The sequence below is a fragment of the Oncorhynchus clarkii genome, chromosome 14, assembly GCF_045791955.1.
Source record: "Oncorhynchus clarkii lewisi isolate Uvic-CL-2024 chromosome 14, UVic_Ocla_1.0, whole genome shotgun sequence".
Classification (NCBI taxonomy): Eukaryota; Metazoa; Chordata; class Actinopteri; order Salmoniformes; family Salmonidae; genus Oncorhynchus; species Oncorhynchus clarkii.
The window spans coordinates 15,622,907-15,645,499 of NC_092160.1; the positions used below are offsets into that span (position 1 = coordinate 15,622,907).

Sequence of the window (22,593 nt, forward strand, 5' to 3'; positions counted from 1 at the left end):
AAGGACACCAATAAGAATAAGAGAGACTTGCTTGGGCCAAGAAACACAAGCATGAGTCCAAATTAGAGATTTTTGGTTCCAACCGCCGTGTCTTTGTGAGACACAGAGTAGGTGAACGGATGATCTCCGTTTGTGTGGTTCACACCGTGAAGCATGGAGGAGGTGGTGTGATGGTGTGGGGGTGCTTTGCTAGCGACACTGCCAGTGATTTATTTAGAATTCGAGGCACATCTAACCAGCATGGCTACCACAGCAATAAGCCATTCCATCTAGTTTGCACTTAGAGGGAGTATAATTTGTTTTTCAACAATACAATGACCCAAAACACACCTCCAGGCTGTGTAAGGGCTATTTGACCAAGAAGGAGAGTGATGGAGTGCTGTATCAGATGACCTGGCCTCACAATCACCCGACCTCAACCCTTCTGAGATGGTTCAGGATGAGTTGGACCGCAGAGTGAAGGAAAAGCAGCCAACAAGTGCTCAGCATATGTGGGAACTCCTTCAAGACTGTTGGAAAAGCATTCCAGGTGAAGCTGGTTGAGAGAATAACAATGGTGTGCAAAGCTGTCAAGGCAAAGGGTGGCTACTTTGAAGACTCTCAAATATAATATAGTTGATTTGTTTAACACTTTTTTTTGGCTACTACATGATTCCATGTGTTATTTCATAGTTTTGACGTCTTCACTATCATTCTAAAATGTAGAAAATAGTAAAAAATAAAGAAAAACCTTAGGTGTGGCCAAACTTTTGACTGGTACTGTGCACACACACACACACACACACACACACACACACACACACACACACACACACACACACACACACACACACACACACACAGGGGTTGATTAATACACGATCTGGGTATTTCATAGGCTTTAAGTACACGTTAAAATGTATTTTTTTTCTTCAAATTTGTATACAGAGACATTGGTTTTGCTATAGGGAAGTAATACTGCTTTTCACAGAGTTCAGAATGTTGCATCACTGCATGTCCATTGTTCCACTGGTCTTATTCTTGAACCCAGTCACCATGGTGGGTGCATTACACCAGTCACTTGAGGCATAGCCATATAGAGGGAGAGACTAGGCATGTCTGTCCCACCAGTCAAAATATCCTCTCCACTGTAGTTTAGGCAGCATAGTAAATACAACAGAGCCAACTGGTCCACCAGGGAAGAAAGAGACCTTTCTTACTGCATTAGAGCCAAAGGAAGCAAAATTAAATGACGGTTTGCTAATCATATATACAGATTTATTGTAGGCTGCACTAACAAGTGGTTTATTATTTCTAGCACACTTGAAATGTACGATACGCCGAGATCCTGCAAAGTAAGACTAGAAAGGGCTAATTCCCCACTACCGCATCTAGAAACAGATGTCAGAGTCAGTTGTTGAAATGAAAGTGTCAAGGAAGGACTTTACTGAATATCTAACCAGGGGGAGAATAGAGGACGATAATCCCCCCTCTTCTTTTTGACAGGCAATAATAGTACATTCTGCACTGGTAGAAAATATCTGATGTCATCATGTCATTGCTCCACAGGTTAGTCAAGGCTGTCATCTAGGTTGTTGTGCCGGGGGGTCAAAACCATGGCGACGACCCTCACGACTTGTCATCATAGCGGTCGAGCGATGCCTGGGTGTCAGGTAGCTCCATCTCACAGACCAAACTGAGTGGGGACAGGGAGTTCCGGTTGAAGAAGTGGCCACCTGCAAAGAAACATGGGAAGATGTCAATGTCAGGGCCACCAAGAAACATGACATCTGTCAGTAAGATTCCTAACTAGAAAAGCTGATGCTAGCACCATAAACAAAGGTATTATTCTTACGTAATCATTTTTTTCTTGGCATCTGTAAACATTATTGCAGGAGACACTGGGATTGGATACCATGATCGACATTTACAGTTGAGTAATAATGTGAGGGTGGGTGAGGTCAAACTGAAGTGACATTTAGGCAATTCCACAGTAACAGAAAGATGCTGTGACTCCGATTTTCCACTTTAAAACGTATGCCAAAACAAAAAACATTTATTGCAAAGTTAAACAAACCCTGAAGCAAACTGTGAACAAGGACTACTTTTAACAATTTCCACTGAAAATTTGACGCCAAGTTTGGTAATAGAATGATGGTTTGTGCCGTCATTCTGTTACCAAACCTTGCATCTGCACTGTTCTTCAAGTAAATGTTTATTTATTGGGAAAATGTCTAAAAGTCATCCTTGTGCATGGAGTTGTATGGTTTGTTTAACTTTGCAATCATTGGTTTTTGTTTGGCATACATTTTAAAGTGGAAAATCGGAGTCTCTGCATCATTCCCTAACCGTGGAATTGCCCATTGTGAATCTTCAAAGATCCTCAACATGCTATACAACCTCAAGTCAAGAGAGTGATACATGGAAGATGACCCAGACCGCCCTTTGATTCACACTAATCATCAATATCATTCAGGCCAGCCTGAACAAGAGCTAAGCAGAGATATGTGGAAGTTGTGACCTGATACGATTCTGATGTGGGAGGATAGACCTGTACTGTAATCGCTAAGAAATAGTGCCACCAACTGGGGATAATGCTGCATTACAGCCAAATACACAGAGTATACCAAACATTAGGAACACCTTCCTAATATTGAGTTGCAATATTACTACCATACCCCATTCAAAGGCACTTAAATATTTTGTCTTGCCCATTCACCCTCAATGTCACACATGCACAATCCATTTCTCAATTGTCCTCAAGGCATAATCAATTCTTTAAGCTGTTTCCTCCCCTTCCTCTATACTGATTGAAGTGGATTTATCAAGTGACATCAATAAGGGATCATAGCTTTCACCTGGATTCACCTGGTCAGTCATAGTGTATTTTCAAGTCAAGGTCATGAATGAGCAAAGAAGAACATGAAATTTCAACCTTTAATAGCGAGGTGTGTCTGGTTCGGGAGCACAAGAGTGATGGGTGTCTTTCATTAAATATAGAAACACACACACACACACACACACACGGAAAGTATTGATTCCGAAAGAGAATATAACAAGTCAAAATGAGGGAAGATTTAATGTCTCAAAGCGCTTTGCCCTATTACAACCACTAAAAACAATTACAGCCAGGCTCAGTCAGTACAGTAGTACAAGATTACAAAATACAATACAGAAACATATGGCAGAAGAAGGCAACATTGCCATGAGGCTGCGCCAGAGAAAGGATCGAGAGGGGCAATAAGGCGATCATCTTCACTTCTCCCACTCCAGGCTGAAAGAGAAGGAAGAGGAAATGAACAATGTTAGAAAAGGTAGCAGAAGAAAGAGAGCATTAAAGACACGTAGGAACAGAGAAGGGGAATGTAATTGATCGGGGAAAAAAATACTTTTAATCTTCTTTTAAACCATGATTTTCTCGTGTTAAGGCACTTAGCTCTAATACTTTTGAAGTTTGTCTGAGAGGGGATGGATGGAGCCTTCCGTGTTACTTTATACAGTATCCTTGTTAGTTCAAGTGGAAACATTCACAATCCAATATTTCATTACTTTTCAAACTCTCTCTGTATCAGATACATGCCAGTACCCATGTCAACTGTACTTAACTTTAGTACACATATATTGTACAGTATGAAACAATTGTGCTGTTAAAGTATTTAGATTTATGTTAGCTGCGATCCAAGTTGAGTAAATTCATGGAAATGGAAGTTCGCCACATTTGAATATTCGTCTGACTGTTTTTCATCTGTCTGGACAATATCCAAACTCCATTGTCTTGACAATGGTTCAAAGTAGCCTGAGTATAGCCCTGGATACGGGCTTAGTTAAGCAGACATTAAATAGACAACAATAATCTATGACTCAAGCTTAATCAATAGGCTTGATTGAAATGTAATTAAGGAGTAGACGTATTGACTGTATTGAATTCTGGAAGTGTATGGTGGTACTCACTCAGGGCTGGAGAAGCTGGCGGTGGCCTTGATGATCATAAAGCACAGAGTGAGAGTGCTGAGAAGGCCGAAGCTGGCGATTATAAACCACTCCTCTGTCAATAAAAGGAAAGGGGGGGGGGGGGGGGGGTCATTGCAGCCCAACATGCATTGGGTTAATAACCGACGAGGCCAAACAGGAAAACACAAAAGATCTTTCCTCTTTGAAAACCAGCAGTAAAGTCAGGAAAACTAAGAGATAAAGAAAAGACGTCCTTAAGATCCAGAGATATATCCAGAGGAGAGCGACACGGAGAGAGGCAGGAGAAAGGAGACATTCACCAGGACAAGCTTGAAGACCGAAGAGAAAGACCTGGAAGCATGGGCATAGCGTAAAGACCATTGTGTACACACATCCACACCGCAAGCCATCCACACATTCATCCACACTGCAGAGGGATCCAACGACGACAAAAAGAGACACCGAGGCACATCTAGGTCCATCTACACTGCATGTTACTAACGTAATGTGCAGTCTCTTTAAATTGAGAAAAGTCAGGTAAAACTGTCCACATTGAAAGAGAACAGGCATAACTTTCACTATAGGAGCCCTTTGAGGTTTACCAGAAATGAGAGAAACCTGGGTCACATTATCCAAAAGCAGAAATTGGGTGGATTTATATAAGACTGTCTTCAATGAATTTATGAAAGTAGGCCTATCCTGAAACAGGTTTAGGTATTAAGAGTTATCTAACAAATCTTATTCACTATTATTCAGATTATGAACTACTCACAGGATCAGCCATTCATTCAAATTGATGTTTTATTTAATTTATTTATTTAACCTTTATTTAACTAGGCAGGTCAGTTAAGAACAAATTCTTATTTACAATGATGGCCTACCAAAAGGCAAAAGGCCTCCTGCGGGGACGGGGGCCTGGGATATAAAAAAAAATCTAGGACAAAACACACATCACAACAAGAGAGGCAACACTACATAAAGAGAGACCTAAGACAACAACATAGCAAGACAGCAACACATGACACACAGCATGGTAGCAACACAGCATAACAACATGGTAGCAACACCGCATGCATTACTGAATTATTATTACTAGCTATAAGTGAAAGAATGATAAACAAGGAGTACTGCAGTAATAAACAAGTCGTAGTACTGCAATAACTGCAGTGCATGCTCTTATTTTTTTGGTGCAGTGCTGTGAAATCACATCTTCCCCTCCTTCATAAATAGTTATGCACAGTAAAACAGACTGTGGCTCAAGAGGTCATCTTAGGTCAGTTATGCATTTTGCCTTCTCATGGTTGGGGTTAGGATCAGTTGGATAGGGATTGTGGATTAAACAGACAGCGGCAGCGGGGAGTCAGAGGAGGGTGCAGGGAGCAATGTGACCTACAAGAGACAAGTCTCTGGGGAGGGGGGGGGGGACTCTGTGTCCAAGGGAAAGAGTGAAAGGAGACTGAAATCTAAATGAGTCAAAAACAAAGAGATACAGAGAGAAAGAGACAGAGAGCAGGAGAGGATCCAGAGGTTGTCGTGTAAATCCTTTTAAAAGTGGTTGTCTTTTTGCTGACAAAACAGAGCACCACTAATCTCACTTTTAGTGAAGGGAGGGATTTAGGATCTATCTTTTGAGTGTGTGTGTGTGTGTGCAAGTGGTTTAGAATTATAATTTTGCCTTTAGTTTAACCTAATATAAATTGCATAACAAGATATATATAATATATATATATTTCATTTTTCAGAGGCTAATGCCTTCACTAAGTTTGTGAACTATGAAAAGGCTACATTTTATTTATTCCTATGTTACGCTTACATAATAATTATATACATTTGGTGGATGTTTATATTTGTCCCTCTTTACACAGATACAAGTGTGCATTATACGCATGTGTGAATTGGAAATGTGTTTTTTTTGTTGCATATCCCAACTCTGGTCACAGCCAGGTTAGGGTCTGCCATTATCAACAGTGACCCTGGAGCAATTAGGGTTAAGTGCCTTGCTCAAGGGCACATCAACAAATGTTCCCCCTTGCCAGCTCAGGGATTTGAACTAGCGACCTTTCAGTTACTGGCCCAATGCTCTAACCGTTAAGCTACCTGCCGCCCTGATTTGCAAGGATCAAATAAAACTGTGAGAAACTTGAAGTAGGTGCATGGGTCACAGTGTGTTCTGATTTTATAATGCTGAATGTAACCTTTCATATCAATAAAGTCATTTGAAATAAAATCTAAACTTGAGTTGAAGACTAGAAAGGTTGTCCAGGGCGGAAGCTGCTTACTGGTGACGGCGATGTTGATCTCTCCGGTGCGGGGGGTGAGCTCTCCGCTCTCTGAGGGGATCTGGGGTCCAGTGCCGGGGTGGCCTTGCTGCAGGGGCTCCAGGCTGATGGATGTCTCACTGGACAGGTCCACCAGGGCTGTCCGCTGGCTGGCCATCGTCTGGCTGCGTCCTATCCTGTGGTCCATGTCGAAGCCGACGTTGTCCACGCACGGCAGGTTGGGCTAAAGGGGGTAGGGGAGTAAACACAAGGGTTAGAGGAATGTTATGGCTAGTGGTTAAACAACGGTTAGAGGAATGTTATGGCTAGTGGTTAAACAAGGATTAGAGGAATTTTATGGCTAGTGGTTAAACAAGGATTAGAGGAATGTTATGGCTAGTGGTTAAACAACGGTTAGAGGAATGTTATGGCTAGTGGTTAAACAACGGTTAGAGGAATGTTATGGCTAGTGGTTAAACAAGGATTAGAGGAATGTTATGGCTAGTGGTTAAACAATGGTTAGAGGAATGTTATGGCTAGTGGTAAACACAACGGTTAGAGGGATGTTATGGCTAGTGCTTAAACAATGATTAGAGGAATGTTATGGCTAGTGGTTAAACACAACGGTTAGAGGAATGTTATGGCTAGTGGTTAAACAACGGTTAGAGGAATGTTATGGCTAGTGGTTAAACAACGGTTAGAGGAATGTTATGGCTAGTGTTTAAACACAACGGTTAGAGGAATGTTATGGCTAGTGGTTAAACAACGGTTAGAGGAATGTTATGGCTAGTGGTTAAACACAAGGGTTAGAGGAATGTTATGGCTAGTGGTTAAACACAAGGGTTAGAGGAAAGTCTAATTTGTGTGCTGATAGCTAACCCTGATTTTGACCATGACCTTAACATGAACACTTAACTTCAGAGAAAATAGCTCTTGTAGCAGCTCATCAGATGTGATGATACCACTTTAGTCCTGGTTTGACTAGTTTCTGACGTGTGCAATAGTTCCATAACTTACCAGCAGGGGGAATACTAGGACTACGGATGAGATCATACACAGCTGGCATAAACAGATGGTTACGCAATTGCCTGGGCCATGTTCAGTCGCCAAACATTCTCAAACGTTGCAGATAGAAATTCCATGAATAAAGCTGATGTGACTCCTTATGTCAGAGAGGCATGTTTGTTCTACATTGCCTATTTCTGTCTGAATGTTCCAAAACGTTGCATCGTACTGAGCGCGCCAAAGGATGAACATGGTCTGTCACAATGACAGGGAGTAGCAGCATGTGAAGGGCAACCTGGGGAAATAGCGCCTTAATCTACAACACAACACAGGTTGTGTTGTATTCTACTGTTAATTAACATAACCATGTAAATTGAGATAATGACAATATATTAAGGCAATCTTTTTCCTCATTATTTGGGTCAAGAGTCGTTTGTGACGTTGATCACATTATTTATTTTTTAAATGAGTACTGGCATTGCCGGATAACATTTGTATACTGACTTCTAACACATTTCTACTGATAAGGAATTGAGATACTGACTATACTAATACTCACCATGATGCCCAGAGCTTTGAGGATGTTCAGTTTACACATGGGACACGTACAGTGCTCATTCAGCCAGGGGTCCACACACAGCTTATGGAAGACATGTCTGTGCAGAGAGACACAGAAGCAAAGAACACGGTTGAAGAGCAGGAAACCACCTTCACAAACAAGCCCCACAACAGCCTACATGCGACTCTTCAAAGTCAGACATGGCCGTCTTTACGTCCTGCGATTGCACAATGACCGCTCTGTTTGAGCTGACAAGGACGGCCTAGAGTATGAACGAGCAAATGTAACACTTTAAGGTCCTGCAATAAACCATTTATTAACAGGTTTACATACTATTTCTGAATCATTATTCCTACATTTGTAAATGTCAATAAGCAATCTCTAAAGAGTCATTGATGCATTTATAAGCACTATTTTAACTGAACTGCCTTTCTCGTCAGCACGCTAGGCTTACTAATGCTAAGCTAGCATGCTGATGAAGAAGGCAGTTTACTTAAAATAGTATTTATAAATATAATGTATAAATGTGGACTCCAGGAAGGGTAAATGCTGCTTCAGCAACAGCTAATGGGGATCCTAAAATAAAAAATAATAAAACAAGACTTAAGAGATTGCTTAAATGGTAAGTCAACTCTCTACAACCTGTTTATTATAAATGGTTTATTAAGGGACCTTATTATAAAGTGTCACCGAAACGAGTCACGCTTTAAAGACACAGTGATCACTGTGGCGCAACTTGGACACAAGGTTGACATTGTCTGTCCGTCATGACACAAGACAGCCATTGTGGATCTGAGAGAAACGTCATGTTTGAGATAGCGGTCTGCTCCTTATTTTGATATGATGCCGGACGGCCAGTTTCAATGCACTTCAAAAGGACCATTAGGACCAGATTTACTGTAGCTTGTCTTGCCTACCTCATAATATAATCACTAACCTTAACAGCTTAATGGCTTTATCAAAAGCATGGTGCATAGATTATTTCAACATTAAAGATCCTCATGATGAGCATCCATAAAACAATACAATGCCCCATTACATCATCGCTAAAGAACAAATCCTTAAGTGCCAGTACCAACCATGCATAATAGAAAATACTTAACCGCCGATTCCTAAGGACAAACATAAAAGTGCACGTTGATTCTGTTAAGTGCCTGTCTAACATGGCCGGGCATTTCCTGGGCATGTTCTGTTCCTTATCGAAGCCACTTGCAGCGGCCCTCTACCAATGCTTTACTTTCTTTCAAGGTGGGCACAGAAAACAAGGGCTCCATGCATTAATGATGAGTCCGTTTACCATACAATGGCTTGGGGGGAAAGTCAGTGGGCAGTAAGAAGCAGTCCTGCAAGAGAGAGACTTTTGGATAAGCTGTGGTTGTAGTGAGACTTGGATACGCGCGTGCGTGTGTGTGTGTCGATAAGCTTTGATTGTGTGTGTGTGTGCATGTCTATTTATATAACCAGTGTGATAGTGTTTGGGAATGTGTCAAAAGGGTGAGCTTGTGTAGTAGTTTGTGTGATTGTTTGACAGTGTAAATGAGTGTGTGACTGATGTAAAGTCAGTCTGTCTGTATGTGTATGCTGTAAGTGAGACACTCCAGCCAGGAAAAGATTCCGCTCACAGTCTATGCCTGCATCCCAGAAGGCCCATTGGGCTCTGGTCAAATGTAGCGCACTATATAGGGAATAGGGTACCATAGTAAACACACTCTTTCTTAGAGCAGAGTAAAAACAGAGAAAAAAAATGACAGTCGGACAGACGGGTAGATACCTATTAGATACTATAACAGATGCCACCACAGAACAACAAACCAAGATACTTATGTTTGTTGTTCCTGTCTTGGTTGGTATGTTTGGTTTATCCAGATGACATGTTACGGCATTTAAAATATTTGTCAGCTTGCCTACCTGCCTGGCTGTCTTCCCGTCTGACTGCCTGCCAGCCAGCCTGCCTGGCTGTCTTCCCGTCTGACTGCCTGTCAGTCCATTCAAGTCTGACCAGAAAATCATCCCTCTATTGACAAGACATTGTCCTATAGACTGATATTAAATGTACAGAGACAAATTGAATGGCTGATGGCAGGTCAAGTGTACTCCCTTACTTCAATGCTTTTAGTTATTGATTGGGCATAGCAGCATGTACTTAAGGGAGGCACCAGAGGGATTGGTGTTCAGAGATACAGTATGAACACAGAGGATGCAGCAGTATGCACACACGTGATAAGGACCGATAAACTCCACATAAACAGCTCTCTCTCTCTCTCTCTCTCTCTCTCTCTCCTACAAAACACTACAAGGTTGCCAATAAAAATAAAATAGTTATCCATCTTGGTAGCATTGCAGTGTGCCCTAAAACCACAAGGGCACAAATCAAAAAGGTACATTTTGGTACTACTAACATGACCAGTAAACTGCACAGGTTACTCCAAATCTGTAATTAGCCTACCTATGGATTGCAAACAGAAATTAGCTCTTTAGGTAGACTAACAGACACTTATGTATGTAGTGTCACATCCTGACCTTAGTTCCTTTTTATGTCTCTATTTTAGTTTGGTCAGGGTGTGAGTTGGGGTGGGCATTGTTTTGGTTCTGTGTGTTATACCACACTTAGGCAACCTATTTTCCCACTATGGGTTGTGGGTAGTTGCTTTCTGTTTTTGTGTCTGCACCAGATAAAACTGTTTCGGTTGTTTTGCATTTTAGTGTTCAGTTTCAAATAAACAACATGAACACGTACCACGCTGCACCTTGGTCCTCACCTTCTTCCACCAACGGCCATTACATGCAGTAGTTCAGACATAATGATTATTGTGCATTGCATTGTGTGTCTTTCACCTAATTAAATAATAGCAGGTTGAGGCCTGAGGCAAAAAAAACAGTTTAAAATCAGTTGCAACGATGTCAAATCAAATCATTTTATTGGTCGCGTACACATATTTCGCTTAAGTTATCGCAGATGCAACGAAATGCTTTCTAGCTCTAACAGTGCAGTAATAACAAACAATACAAAACAACACAAATTAAAAAATTCAAATGAAGAAATATCAGAACGAGCAATGTCAGGGTCTGGAATACAGGTCTATCTGTATTTGATAGTGTGTATAGACATTATGGACAATATATGATTAGAAAAGGTGTGTACAGCAGTAGTTATATAGGATGAGCATTGACTAGAATACAGTATATACATGTAAAGTGGGTGAAACAGTAGAGTACAGGGTGGTAGCCAGCTAGTAACAGTGACTAGGTTCAGGGCAGGGTATTGGGTGGAGGCCGGCTAGTGATGACTGTTTAACAGTCTGATGGCCTGGTTATCAGTCTCTCGGTCTCAGCTTTGATGAACCTGTACGGTCGCTGCCTTCTAGATGGTAGTGGGGTAAACAGGCCATAGCTCGGGTGGCTGTCGTCCTTGATGATCTTATTGGCCTTTCGTGTGACACCGGGTGCTGTAGATGTCCTGGAGGGAAGGTGGTCTGGAGAGCCCTGCTCAAACACTTTCAACTTCCTTTAACGCTAGCTATCGATTTTGAAACATGCCTGACTATCAGCACGTCCACACCTTCTGTGAGGACGAGGACATACTGTATATGATGTCTTGCCCTTTTTGCCTCATAGGAAGGACCTGTGTTCTTCACTTCCCCTTCTCCCAGCCCCTCTGATTGCTCCTCTTCGACAGAGACTGGATAAGCAGGATGGATGGAGAGCATTAAATGGTAGACAGCCCGTTTACATTTCTGATATCTGATCTGGACTGAACTGGTCTGAAGAAGGAGTGGGTACATCGTCCTTGTGTCAGTTGGGCCAAACTAAACATTTACATTCGAGTCATTTAGCAGACCCTCTTATCCAGAGTGACTTACAGTTAGTGCATTCATCTTAAGATAGCTAGGGCTTCCCGAGTGGCGCAGCGGTCTAAGGCGTCACTACAGACCCTGGGTTCGATCCCAGGCTGTGTCACCTCCGGCCGTGACCGGGAGACCCATGAGGCGGAGCACAATTGGCCCAGCATCATCCGGGTTAGGGGAGGGTTCGGCAGGCCGGGATATCCTTGTCCCATCGCGCTTTAGCGACTCCTTGTGGCGGGCCGGGCACCTGCACGCTGACTTTGGTCGCCAGCTGGATGCGGTTTCCTCCGACACATTGGTGCGGCTGGCTTCTGTGTTAAACGAACATTGTGTCAAGAAGTAGTGTGGCTTGGCAGGATTGTGAATCGGAGGACCCACGGCTCTCGACCTTCGCCTCTCCCGTGTCCTTAGGGGAATTGCAGCGATGGGACAAGACTAACTACCAATTGGATATCACAAAATATCCAATTGGAGAAAAAGGGGTAAAAGTACAAAAAAATATATATACACAAAGGAAAAAAAATGATAGCTAGGTGGGGCAACGTCATTGTAAGTATATTTTCCCTCAATAAAGTAGCTATTAGCAGAGCTAGTAGGTTGTAACCCCTTAAACATAGCCCCAATGTGACTACACATAGATTAGACTGCTAATTTGGCTGCAACAGTGCATCTCCTAAGTCTAGGAACACCCATCTTCTCTCCATCTGAACTGATCTACAGATTCAAAATAGAGGTGGTCGGAAGTCTACTGGGAATCAGCTTTCAGCGGTCTAGTTCTTTCACATTAGTGCAGATGAAGTAGAGGAGGCAAGTAGAGGAGTGCACTCTGGATGTTCTGACATCCACAAGGCCAGAGAAGACACAGCAGATGGTGTCCAAGAACAAGACTGCCAGACAAGGGCGCAGTGGTGTGTGTGAGACAGAAAAATAGAGAAAGTTTGTGTCCGCTGCTGAGTGCTTATGTGTGCACGCATGTTGCGGAGTATATACAGTGGGGAGAACAAGTATTTGATAACCTGAAAAAATTGGCAGTGTTTCCGACTTACAAAGCAGCTAGAGGTCTGTAATTTTTAATCATAGGTACACTTCAACTGTGAGAGACGGAATCTAAAACAAAAATCCTGAAAATTACATTGTATGATTTTTAATTAATTAATTTACATTTTATTTTTAAGTATTTGATACATCAGAAAAGCAGAACTTAATATTTGGTACAGAAACCTGTTTGCAATTACAGAGATCATACGTTTCCTGTAGTTCTTGACCAGGTTTGCACACACTGCAGCAGGGATTTTGGGCCACTCCTCCATACAGACCTTCTCCAGATCCTTCAGGTTTCGGGGCTGTAGCTGGGCAATACAGACTTTCAGCTCCCTCCAAATATTTTCTACTGGGTTCAGGTCTAGAGACTGGCTAGGCCACTCCAGGCCCTTGAGATGCTTCTTACGGCACCACTCCTTAGTTGCCCTGGCTGTTTGTTTCGGGTTGTTGTCATGCTGGAAGACCCAGCCACGACCCATCTTCAATGCTCTTACTGAGGGAAGGAGGTTGTTGGCCAAGATCTCGCGATACATGGCCCCATCCATCCCCCCTTCAATACGGTGCAGTCTTCCTGTCCCCTTTGCAGAAAAGCATCCCCAAAGAATGATGTTTCCACCTCCATGCTTCACGGTTGGGATGGTGTTCTTGGGGTTGTACTCATCCTTCTTCTTCCTCCAAACACAGCGAGTGGAGTTTAGACAAAAAAGCTCTATTTTTGTCTCATCAGACCACATGATCTTCTCCCATTCCTCCTCTGGATCGTCCAGATGGTCATTGGCAAACTTCAGACGGGCCTGGACATGCGCTGGCTTGAGCAGGGAGACCTTGCGTGCGCTGCAGGATTTTAATCCATGACGGCGTAGTGTGTTACTAACGGTTTTCTTTGAGACTGTGGTCCCAGCTCTCTTCAGGTCATTGACCAGGTCCTGCCGTGTAGTTCTGGGCTGATCCCTCACTGTCCTCATGATCATTGATGCCCAACGAGGTGAGATCTTGCATGGAGCCCCAGACAGAGGGTGATTGACGTCATCTTGAACTTCTTACATTTTCGAATAATTGCGCCAACAGTTGTTGCCTTCTCACCAAGCTGCTTGCCTATTGTCCTGTAGCCCATCCCAGCCTTGTGCAGGTCTACAATTTTACCCCTGATGTCCTTACACAGCTCTCTGGTCTTGGCCATTGTGGAGAGGTTAGAGTCTGTTTGATTGAGTGTGTGGACAGGTGTCTTTTATACAGGTAAGGAGTTCAAAAAGGTGCAGATAATACAGGTAATGAGTGGAGAACAGGAGGGCTTCTTAAAGAAAAACTAATAGGTCTGTGAGAGCCGGAACTCTTACAGGTTGGTAGGTGATCAAATACTTATGTCATGCAAAAAAATGCAAATTAATTATTTAAAAATCATACAATGTGATTTTCTGGATTTTTGTTTTAGATTCCGTCTCTCACAGTTGAAGTGTACCTATGATAAAAATTAGACCTCTATATGCTTTGTAAGTAGGAAAACCTGCAAAATCGGCAGTGTATCAAATACTTGTTCTCCCCACTGTATATATACAGTTGAGTCGAAAGTTTAGATACACCTTAGCTAATTACATTTAAACTCAGTTTCACAATTCCTGACATTTAATCCTAGTAAAAATTCCCTGTCTTAGGTCAGTTAGGATCACCACTTTATTTTAAGAGTGTGAAATGTCAGAATAATAGTAGAGAGAATGATTTATTTCAGCTTTTATTTCTTTCATCACATTCCCAGTGGATCAGAAGTTTACATGCAACCAAATACTAATTGAGTGTATTGCCGTTAAATTGTTTAACTTGGGTCAAACATTTTGGGTAGCCTTCCACAAGCTTCCCACAATAAGTTGGGTGAATTTTGTCCCATTCCTCCTGACAGAGCTGGTGTAACGGAGTCAGGTTTGTAGGCCTCCTTGCTCGCACACGCTTTTTCAGTTCTGCCCACAAAACTTCTATAGGATTGAGGTCAGGGCTTTGTGATGGCCACTCCAATACCCTGACTTTGTTGTCCTTAAGCAATTTTGCCACAACTTTGGAAGTACGCTTGGGGTCATTGTTCATTTGGGAGACCCATTTGTGACCAAGCTTTAACTTCCTGATTGATGTCTTGAGATGTTGCTTCAATATATCCACATGCTTTTCCTCCCTCATGATGCCATCTATTTTGTGAAGTGCACCAGTCCCTTCTGCAGCAAAGCACCCCCACAACATGATGCTGCCACCCCGTTCTTCACGGCTAGGATGGTGTTCTTCGGCTTGCAAGCCTACCCCTTATTCCTTCAAACATAACGACGATCATTATTGCCAAACAGTTCTATTTTTGTTTCATCAGACCGGAGGACATTTCTCCAAAAAGTAAGATCTTTGTCCCCATATGCAGTTGCAAACCATAGTCTGGCTTTTTTTATGCCGGTTTTGGAGCATTGGCTTCTTCCTTGCTGAGCGGCCTTTCAGGTTATGTCAATATAGGACTTGTTTTACTGTGGATATAGATACTTTTGTACCCGTTTCCTCCAGCATCTTCACAAGGTCCTTTGCTGTTGTTCTGGGATTGATTTGCACTTTTCGCACCAAAGTACGTTAATCTCTAGGAGACAGAACGTGTCTCCTTCTTGAGCGGTATGATGGCTGCATGGTCCCATGGTGTTTATACTTGCGTACTATTGTTTGTACAGATGAACGTGGTACCTTCAGGCATTTGGAAATTGCTCCCAAGGATGAACCAGACTTGTGGAGGTCTACAATTGTTTTTCTGAGGTCTTGGCTGATTTCTTTAGATTTTCCAATGATGTCAAGCAAAGAGACACTGAGTTTGAAGGTAGGCCTTGAAATACATCCACAGGTACACCTCCAATTGATTCAAATTATGTTAATTAGCCTGTCAGAAGCTTCTAAAGCCATAACATCATTTTCTGCAATTTTGAAAGGTTGTTCAGATGCAGAGTCAACTAAGTGTATGTAAACTTCTGACCCGCTGGAATTGTGGTACAGTGAATTATAAGTGAAATAATGTGTCATGCACAAAGTAGATGTCCTAACCGACTTGCCAAAACTATAGTTTGTTAACAAGAAATTTGTGGAGTGGTTGAAAAACGAGTGTATGTAAACCTCCAACCTAAGTGTACGTAAACCTCCGACTCCAACTGTATGTGTGTGTCGGATGAAGAGGAAGTGTGTGTGTTTGTGGGTGCAGGTCATTTGGCAGCACTGGATCTAAATATAGCCGGAGCAACCTAGCAGGGGTTACGACTCACAGTGTGCAGCGAGACGAGATAGCCTTGATAGTGTCTGCATTTCCAAAATAGACCAGACTCCATTTAGCAAGAGAACAACTCCCTTTTCTCTAAGTTTGTCACGCTCTCTCACCTCCCCCCTCCTTCCCGTGCTCGTTATAATAATTTTTTTTCTTCTTCCAATACCTCCTCCGGTCTGTTACTTTCCGTAACTCCATCTTCTTTTCCCTCTCTCTTGCTCCTTTTTCCTGGCAAGAGCTTAAATGTCATCTCTCACTGACATTACATTTTCCACTTCCTTTGTAAAGCATAGTGATCCACTAAACCAACACGCTCTATGTGTGTGTCCTACAACTGATCCTAAAATCAGACCCAAATGGTCAAACCAGAGGTGATTGACAGGTAGGAAAGACTCCTCCTATTGTATCAAGGTTTTTAAGGTTTAAGATTTGTCACCTCACCTGCAGAAATACAGTATTAACTTTCTACCTTTGCTTATTGGTGGTGTGATACATCTTAATATGTGCAAATTAACTATGACTGAACTGTGGGGAGGTGTGTCTCTGGTCTAGTCTGATGTGCGTCAGTGCAGTCGTCCCACTGAGCAGATCAGCAGGAAAGGTGTGAGACGGATCTGATGGGGGGGGCACCATGTTATGGATGGGTGTGGAGATTGCCTCAGACAGGAGGAGAAACTTCAGGGAGGGGTAGAAACGCACGTCGGAGGAGGAAGGAGGGAAGGAGAGGAGGAGGGAGGGGATGTAAGTGGATGGTGTGACATTGAGAATGAGTGGATGGCGGACATGTTGTATTCCGAATTCGAGCGAGAGTTTGTTGCGTGTAAGAGCCACAAGGGCTGTGTCAGGCTGTCCCACACTCCTAGCTTAGGATGTATATAGGTACACACACAGTCAACCCACCAAACACACACACACACACACACACTCACTTGCAGGGCAGGATGCGGACCACGTCGTTGAGCTGGTATCCCTCGATGCACACGGCGCAGTGGTTGAAGTCCGGGTCTGTTTCCTGCAGCACAGAAGACAAACAGAACAGGCAGTGTCAGACAGCTACAATGAACAGAAAGCCATCTATGACTGAGGAAGAACAGTGACAATCAATCAATCAGACACTTTGCTTTTGACCATTCATATTCACTATCAACCAGATGATAAATAGCTGGTTTGTTCAACAGGCTGAGGTGCAGTGCCAAACATGTCCAGTGTTTCCTCTTGAATGTTTGTTTCGAGAGACATCAATACACTTTAGACATCCAGGAGGGCTGGGACTGAAAGTTTTATATTATTATAGGCAGGTTGGCTGGCTTTGTAAAGGAACGTAATGGTAGGGGAAATATGTTCAGTATACAGAGGACAATTAAGTAGAGTACTCTTGTTGAATCAGCATGTCTGGAACTGATGGCCACGTTGCCGTGTCAACCACACCCATCACCGTGACAACGGCCATGGCAGGTGGCGGCACGTCTGTGACTGACTGACTGCCCTGGCATGTCCATCACAAGGTGTCACGCTTAAGCGTGCCATTTGAGGATGAGAGAGAGGGGAAGGTGGGAAGAAAGGAGAGAAGAAGAGTTGTGAAACTTGCAAAGAGGTAAAGGGAGAGGGAGTGAAAGACAGCGATAGAGGGCGATGACACAAAGCATGACAAGAGAGGTGCAGAGAGCCAAGGAAAGAAAGAAGGAAAGAGGGGGTGATAGATTGAAAGAAAGATGGCAGAAAAGTGTGAGAGAGAGAAAGAGAACAGTTTGATAAATATGTGAGAGAGAGAGACAGAGAGATGTAATCAATGCTGTGTTATTTATGGAGGGTGGCTAACCATCTCTGCTGACAGTAGAGAAGCTGCCACAGAGGTGCACAAGGACAGACTGGTGCCCAGCCCCGCCTGGCCGTGGACTGAATTAGTACGCGGTGCCGAGCGAACAGGGAGGGACCAATCGATACGCCAGGAAGAGCTAAGACAACACAGACCTGTCATCTCTCTAGTCATACCTGGGAACACTAGCCTAGTCCAACATGTATGCGCTGACTGTACACACACACACACACATACACACAACTATTCAAAAGTTTGGGGTCACATAGAAATGTCTTTGTTTTTGAAAGAACAGACCATTTTTTGTGCATTAAAATAACGTAACATTTATCAGAAATACAGTGTAGACATTGTTAATGTTGCAAATTACTATTGTAGCTGGAAACAGCTGATTTTTTATGGAAAATCTACATAGGCGTACAGAGGCCCATTATCAGCAACCATCACTCCTGTGTTCCAATGGCACGTTGTGTTAGCTAATCCAAGTTTATCATTTTAAAAAGGCTAATTGATCATTAGAAAACCCTTTTGTAATTATGTTAGCACAGCTGAAAACTGTTGTTCTGATTAAAGAAGCAATAAAACTGGCCTTCTTTAGACTACTTGAGTATCTGGAGCATCAGCATTTGTGGGTTTGATTACAAAATGGCCAGATACAAAGACCTTTCTTCTGAAACTCATCAGTCTATTCTTGTTCTGAGAAATGAAGACTATTCCATGCGAGAAACTGCCAAGAAACTGACGATCTTGTACAACACTGTGTACTACTCCCTACACAGAACAGTGCAAACTGGCGCTAACCAGAATAGAGAGAGGAGAAAGTTTGAGAAACAGACGCCTCACAAGTTCTCAACTGACAGCTTCTTTAAATAGTACGCGCAAAACACCAGTCTCAACGTCAACAGTGAGGAGGCGACTCCGGGATGCTCCTCACTATACAGAGGAACGCTGTATAGTGTCTGTGTTCATTTGCCCATCTTAATATTTTATTTTTATTGGCCAGTCTGAAATATGTATTTTTCTTTGCAACTCTGCCTAGAAGGCCAGCATCCCGGAGTCGCCTCTTCACTGTTGAGATATATAAATATATACACTGCTCAAAAAAATAAAGGGAACACTAAAATAACACATCCTAGATCTGAATGAATGAAATATTCTTATTAAATACTTTTTTCTTTACATAGTTGAATGTGCTGACAACAAAATCACACATAAATTATCAATGGAAATCAAATGTATCAACCCATGGAGGTCTGGATTTGGAGTCACACTCAAAATTAAAGTGGAAAACCACACTACAGGCTGATCCAACTTTGATGTAATGTCCTTAAAACAAGTCAAAATGAGGCTCAGTAGTGTGTGTGGCCTCCACGTGCCTGTATGACCTCCCTACAACGCCTGGGCATGCTCCTGATGAGGTGGCGGATGGTCTCCTGAGGGATCTCCTCCCAGACCTGGACTAAAGCATCCGCCAACTCCTGTTCAGTCTGTGGTGCAACGTGGCGTTGGTGGATGGAGCGAGACATGGTGTCCCAGATGTCCTCAATTGGATTCAGGTCTGGGGAACGGGCGGGCCAGTCCATGGCATCAATGCCTTCCCCTTGCAGGAACTGCTGACACACTCCAGCCATGAGGTATAGCATTGTCTTGCATTAGGAGGAACCCAGGGCCAACCGCACTTGCATATGGTCTCACAAGGGGTCTGAGGATCTCATCTCGGTACCTAATGGAAGTCAGGCTACCTCTGGCGAGCACATGGAGGGCTGTGCGCCCCCCCCCAAAGAAATGCCACCCCACACCATGACTGACCCACCGCCAAACCGGTCATGCTGGAGGATGTTGCAGGCAGCAGAACGTTCTCCACGTCGTCTCCAGACTGTAACGTCTGTCACGTGCTCAGTGTGAACCTGCTTTCATCTGTGAAGACCACAGGGCGCCAGTGGCAAATTTGCCAATCTTGGTGTTCTCTGGCAAATGCCAAACGTCCTGCACGGTGTTGGGCTGAAAGCACAACCCCCACCTCTGGACGTCGGGCCCTCATACCACCCTCATGGAGTCTGTTTCTGACCGTTTGAGCAGACACATGCACATTTGTGGCCTGCTGGAGGTCATTTTGCAGGGCTCTGGCAGTGCTCCTCCTTGCACAAAGGAGGAGGTAGCGGTCCTGCTGCTGGGTTGTTGCCCTCCTACGGCCTCCTCCACGTCTCCTGATGTACTGGCCTGTCTCCTGGTAGCGCCTCCATGCTCTGGACACTACACTGACAGACACAGCAAACCTTCTTGCCACAGCACGCATTGATATGTCATCCTGGATGAGCTGTACTACCTGAGCCACTTGTGTGGGTTGTAGACTCCATCTCATGCTACCACTAGAGTGAAAGCACCGCCAGCATTCATAAGTGACCAAAACATCAGCCAGGAAGCATAGGAACTGAGAAGTGGTCTGTGGTCCCCACCTGCAGAACCACTCCTTTATTGGGGGTGTCTTGCTAATTGCCTATAATTTCCACCTGTTGTCTATTCCATTTGCACAACAGCATGTGAAATTTATTGTCAATCAGAATTGCTTCCTAAGTTGACAGTTTGATTTCACAGAAGTCTGATTGACTTGGAGTTACACTGTGTTGTTTAAGTGTTCCCTTTATTTTTTTGAGCAGTGTATATCACACAATATGTTAGAAATTTGTAAGTGCTTAAGATCCAGTTCTCTCTAACTTTGTTCCAACCAACTAAACCATTTAGAAAGGGCTATGCAAAATTGGAAGAGCAGTGACAAGTACTCCTGCGTATGGGAGTTCTGCGTATGGGAGTTCTGCGTATGGGAGTTCTGCGTATGGGAGTTCTGCGTATGGGAGTTCTGCTCAAGTCTGACAGGTTGTATAGAACAGATAGTTATCCGTACCAGGTCGCCATGCAGAGATACAGAGGACAAAAACATAGTACTGAGGCCCATCTGACCTAGTGGGGGAGGGGCAGTAGACCAGTTTTAAGACCCTGGGGAGTCTGCTCCATTTTCCCCCAACCCTGACCTCCTGTCACTGTGAGCGAAACAAGCTGCTGTAAATGGCTGCCTGATTAAATATGAATGTTGTCCTCTACAGAGGCTGCTGGCACAGAATGAGGCCAAGGCACACAGCACAGACCAGGCTGTGTGTGAAATAGGCTTCTGCTAAAATAAAGCAGATCTGTGTCACTAATGGCAGATTTTCATGATGGCAGAATCTGAGCTTTGTAGGGCCAGCGGATGACTGGGGTTGTGGAAGGGCAGAGAAGTGTCTCTCACCACCACAAGTCACTTTGGACTATGAGATGGAACTGATGGGTTATCAGTTGGCTACGGACGTGATGGAATAGTCCCTGACGCAGCCTGAATGTGTCCTATATGGACTGTGACACATGGGTTACAGAGCTGACCAGTTCACTATTGAATGTGGTGAAGTGGTCCCGGAGTTGACCAGCGTCAGTGTTGACTGAGATGGAGTTGACAGAGGCCTGGCCCATGTCCTAGGGACTGGTAAAATAGGTGACAGCGCTGACCTTTTAATGTTGGCACTGGTATTTCAATCAATTGAACAACAGCGCTTCCGTTTTGATTGAGCTGGACAATGGTGATATTGTTGGTCTATGAAGGAAATGGCCCTCCAGCTGAGCAATAATGTTTAATTAAACTAATGACCTTCATAGCATAACAGTCCATAGCAGCCGCAACATGTTAGAGATGCAGTGAATGCTGAACATGAATTTCTGATACACAGTAGAAGTGATGGCTCAATTGGTTGGAGCATGTTGCTCATAACTCCAGAGTTACAGCTTTGGTTCCCACATGGGTCCACAAATAGTGAATTTATGCGTTCGCTGTAATAACCATATAAAAGGTTGTATAGATAAGGGAAGGGCAGCCAAACATACTGGCTTAGAATGCTTCGTATTGTATCCCGGCAGTATCAGGTATAATGTAGTTAGCTCTCGACTGCAGCTTGTTACGCAAGCAGTCCTTGTCTCTGTCGATGGTTATGGCAAGAGCTCGACATTGTGTTTTAGCAGGGGAAGAGCTATCACACGGTTGTCGCTGTTTCTCCCAAACCCTCCTTCCACTCAGTCATAAGGGCTCTTACGTCCAAAGCCATCAAGCATGTGCGAGGTTAACATCATTTACTGTCCAGAGGGACGTTGTGGCCTGAAACTGGTTGGTTATTTGTGACCAGTGACACTGTAGCCTGTTGTCATATCCGTCATCACTGTAACAGGCTGTATTATCTATCAAGAGCCTTGGCCCCTTAGTGCCTACCTTCTCCCCCCTATCCTTCTGCTCCCCAATATCCAAGCTCGACATCCGGCTCAGTGAGGTCAATCACTCCCGGCGGACTTCCTCCAGATGGGAGGTTTCAATTTCTGCGGCACACTCCAAGGCCCATGGTTTATTCATGAACAGAGACCTGTCTGACCTTGGCGAGGGCTCAGAGGAGAGGAGGGGCCGGACGGAGAGGACCAACCCGCTCTCCCCTCCTCCAAGCCCCGTCAGCCCTGACACTCGTCTTCACTGGAGACAGTCTAAGAACCTCCGTTACACATCACTAGCATTTCACTTTTTCAGTCAGATTTCTACCATTTATGGCATGTATCAATGTAAGAAATTCATCTGGTGTTACTATAGGAGGATTTAGAAAGGATTTGAATCGTTCGTCTTCGTTTAGTTGTTCTGGTTACACACATTGACTACCAACCACATATTCTGGAATATTTGAATAATGAACCCAAGCAGTTTGTATTTAACATTCACAAGAGTGCAAGATCCCTCGATCAATAAATCAATCCTCTCCTTTGACACGTATGGCTGCAGCCAGCCTCGTCTCCAATCACCTAAAAAGACA

General features: G+C 43.6%; 1 protein-coding gene across 10 annotated transcripts in view; it reads right to left on the reverse strand.

Moving 5' to 3' along the window:
• Positions 1 to 826: 826 nt before the first annotated feature.
• Positions 827 to 22,593, reverse strand: part of LOC139366348 (E3 ubiquitin-protein ligase RNF130-like) — a 59,855-nt gene continuing 38,088 nt past the window's right edge. For 5 of the 10 annotated variants that reach the window (XM_071103729.1, XM_071103724.1, XM_071103728.1 and 2 more), the window contains 4 exons: positions 16,836 to 16,918; positions 7,753 to 7,849; positions 6,210 to 6,432; positions 827 to 1,715 (listed from right to left, as the gene is read on the reverse strand). In XM_071103729.1, coding sequence (XP_070959830.1) covers positions 1,609 to 1,715; positions 6,210 to 6,432; positions 7,753 to 7,849; positions 16,836 to 16,918 — 510 coding nt within the window. In that variant the 3' untranslated portion in view covers positions 827 to 1,608. Of the gene's footprint in view, positions 1,716 to 2,904; positions 3,254 to 3,930; positions 4,025 to 6,209; positions 6,433 to 7,752; positions 7,850 to 16,835; positions 16,919 to 22,593 lie in introns of those variants that run through there. The other 5 variants (XM_071103720.1, XM_071103722.1, XM_071103721.1 and 2 more) reach the window with 3 other exon arrangements.